At 60.1% G+C, this 2,824-nt stretch overlaps 1 protein-coding gene across 1 annotated transcript in view; it reads right to left on the reverse strand.

The window, feature by feature from the left end:
- Window positions 1-1,663, reverse strand: part of CHPF (chondroitin polymerizing factor) — a 2,759-nt gene extending 1,096 nt beyond the window's left edge. Inside the window, exons 1-3 of the mRNA XM_009996080.1 lie at window positions 1,103-1,663; window positions 725-907; window positions 1-235 (exon numbers count right to left, since the gene is read on the reverse strand). The exon at window positions 1-235 is cut by the window's left edge and continues 24 nt beyond it. Of these exons, the coding sequence (XP_009994382.1) occupies window positions 1-235; window positions 725-907; window positions 1,103-1,639 (955 nt within the window). The 5' untranslated portion in view covers window positions 1,640-1,663. The remainder of the gene's footprint in view (window positions 236-724; window positions 908-1,102) is intronic.
- Window positions 1,664-2,824: the final 1,161 nt, after the last annotated feature.

Genomic DNA, 2,824 nt, shown 5'->3' on the forward strand with positions numbered 1-2,824 from the left:
GGTTCAGCTCCTCCATGGCTGTGGCCACCACATCGGCCACGTCTGCCAGGTCTGCACCAAGCAGCTCACACTTGGGGGAGCCATCCACGCAGGCATAGACCTGCTCCTCTGTGAAGTAGTCCCAGCGCAGCACCTCGAAGCGGGTTTTGGGCTGGAAGGGGGGTGGGATGCCAATGGGCCACGTGGCACCATGGTCCCCATCAGCAGACAGGCTGCTAGTATTTTGGATCTCCAGCTGCAAGAGGAAAGATGGAGAGTCAAGGCAGGCTCAGATAGGCATTCCAGCTCTGGCTGCAGGCAAGGTAACTCCCAATACTCAGCCATTCCTGGCCCAAATAGCAATGCCAGAACAACTCTGCTAAAGCCTGACTGCTTAGACTTCAGCACCTCAGTTTTCCTTTGGACAGCAACAGAAATACAGCACTCCAGCTCCATTAGCAGGATTTGCACTCTCTCCCACCCTGCCTGACCTTGCTAGCATACCTCAGCACCCTGCTGGCTCTGTGACCGCGAACCACTATCGCAGCTCCAGGACCCATTCAGGTCCAAAGCCATCCTCCAGCTAGCACCCCTGCCCCTGCAGCCACCCAAGCTCAGCTGATCCCATCCCACAGCAGTTCCAAGTGCGAAACCTTCGTATTACAATGGAAAGGTGACACAAAGCGACCAGAAAGCACATGAATGTGACAGGAGCCCAGACCCTCCCAGGCAAGTAAGGTCTCACCTGAAGCTGCTGGATCTCCTGGTATGTCCTCTCAAGCTCCACCTGTGCAAAGTACTTGTGCAGCCGGTACATCTGAAGGGGATCCAGCACGGGATGGACAGTGAAGGCACTCTGGAAACGGAGGTCAGTCTCCCGCTCAGGGTCCGTGTTCTTTCCCAGCTCAAAATAGTGGTAATGCAGGCCCTGTGCCAGCCAGGAAAGACAGGTCACAGCTGGCCCCAACCTGTGCTCTCACCCCATTGGCTGCCAGCATAGCAAGCTCAAAGGACAACAGGGTATAAGGGCTGGTCCCCCAGGCCCTAGGAGCCCCTGAGGAGGCAGGGAAACACGCTGGGCCAGGGTAAGGCTCCTGGAGGCCATCTCCACTGCAGGACCTACCTCATGCTCCTCGGCACAGTTGACGCCTGTGTAGTCAATGATGCAGCGGCCCAGCCACTCGTCAGGCCGGGCACTGAGGATGTCATTGCGGCAGCTCTCCAGGTGCTGCTGCAGGAGCAGGAGGAGGCTGCGGGACAGCAGGTAGCCAAACCCCCCATAGCAGTAGCGTCCCTCAGTGTCCCCACCAATGAACTCCTCAGGACGGCCCAGGTAAAGGTGGGTGTCGATGCTGAGGTGGGCGACCAGGCGGCTGATGCGGTGTGCCTCCGTGTAGGTATCGTCCTGCACCAGGAAGAACCAGTCGAAGTCATTCACATAGTGGTCCAGAAGGTACCTGATGGTCTGGTACATGTTCCAGATGGGCCGCTCGTCACTGTGTGTCACCACTGTCATGCCATGAGGCACCTTGCGGCCCCGTGTGCCCGTGAAATAAACCAGGTGCTCCAGGCGGTGGGCCAGCGTGCGGTTGACAGCCACCCCCAGTGTGTTCAGCGTGCTCTTGGAAGTCAGCACACCCACAAAGAGCCGCTGCCGCATCCCCAGCTCCGTGCTGATGTACCGTGTCCTGCAGGAGGGAGAGAACGTCTGGCTCCCAGGTACTGCACCCCACCTTAGCCTGCACCCTCCCCATCCCCACCGACAGCACCAGCCTCAGTCCCTCTGCAGCAACTGCTACAAAGCTTTCACTACATGCACATGACATCGCCACAGCAGCACCGGCTGCCACTGTGCCTGGGCCAGTGGCACAGCAGAGGGCTCTGCCGAGGTCCCTCCCAACCTCAGACCACAGGGGACCCTCCCCTCCCATTAGCTGGTCAGCCTCACTCAAACCAGAGGCTCACACAAGGCTACAAGAGGGAAACAGGGCTGCACACCTCAATTCTAGCAGGGACACAACCCATCATGCACCCAACCATGCTGCCAACTCCAGCCAGAATGTCCAAGCTGGGAAGCACCTTCCTGCTGCCTGTGCCAGAAGCACTGCTCTTGAATGGCAGGAAAGCTCCTGCAGCCCCCCATGGGGAAGCCAGACCCTGCTGGGGTGCCTGAAGCCTGCGTGGCTTTGCCCCCCTCCCCACCACAGCCCCCAGCTGCCCCACTCACAATGACTTCCAGGTTTAATTCTCCCAGCCCGGTGCAGCAGCAGGAAGCAAACCCCCCTTGGCCCCCAGCTGCTGCCTGGCACACACTGGCCCCATTCAGCCCCCTCCATCCACCCACCACCTCGCCGGGACAAGGAGGCCCTTTCACTGCCTGCTCCCCGTCGTCCCCATGGGGAAGCAGGCTGGAGTTTGCAGTATTGAGTGGGGACATGCCACTGAGGAGGAGTCCCTGCTAGGGCAGGGCAGAAGAGGATCCAGGGCAGGGTGCCCGGCAGCTTGTGCTGCAGCAGGCAACCTTTGCACTGCAGGCAGCAGCACGAGAGAAGGCTCTTTCAGGAGGTCCTGAGGCAGGCAGGGAGGGTAAGGAGAAGGAGACGAGTGCAGAAGAGAGGAAGGGAAGCAACAGGGAAAGGCACTCGCAGTGAGAAAAATCCAGCTGCAGCCCTGAGTGGCTTTCAGGGGCCGGGGAGCACCTTGTCAGGTTACCTGCAGAGCTCCCCAGTACCAGCCCAGCAGGCAGGGGCAGGCAGGCAGCCCCCAGCACCGGCCTGGCAGACACACACACCCACACACCCGGGCACCCCGGACTCTGCCGCACCTACTCTCTCCTAAAGCCCGG

The sequence above is a fragment of the Chaetura pelagica genome, unplaced genomic scaffold (assembly GCF_000747805.2).
Source record: "Chaetura pelagica isolate M959 unplaced genomic scaffold, ChaPel_1.0 scaffold3, whole genome shotgun sequence".
NCBI lineage: Eukaryota > Metazoa > Chordata > Aves > Apodiformes > Apodidae > Chaetura > Chaetura pelagica.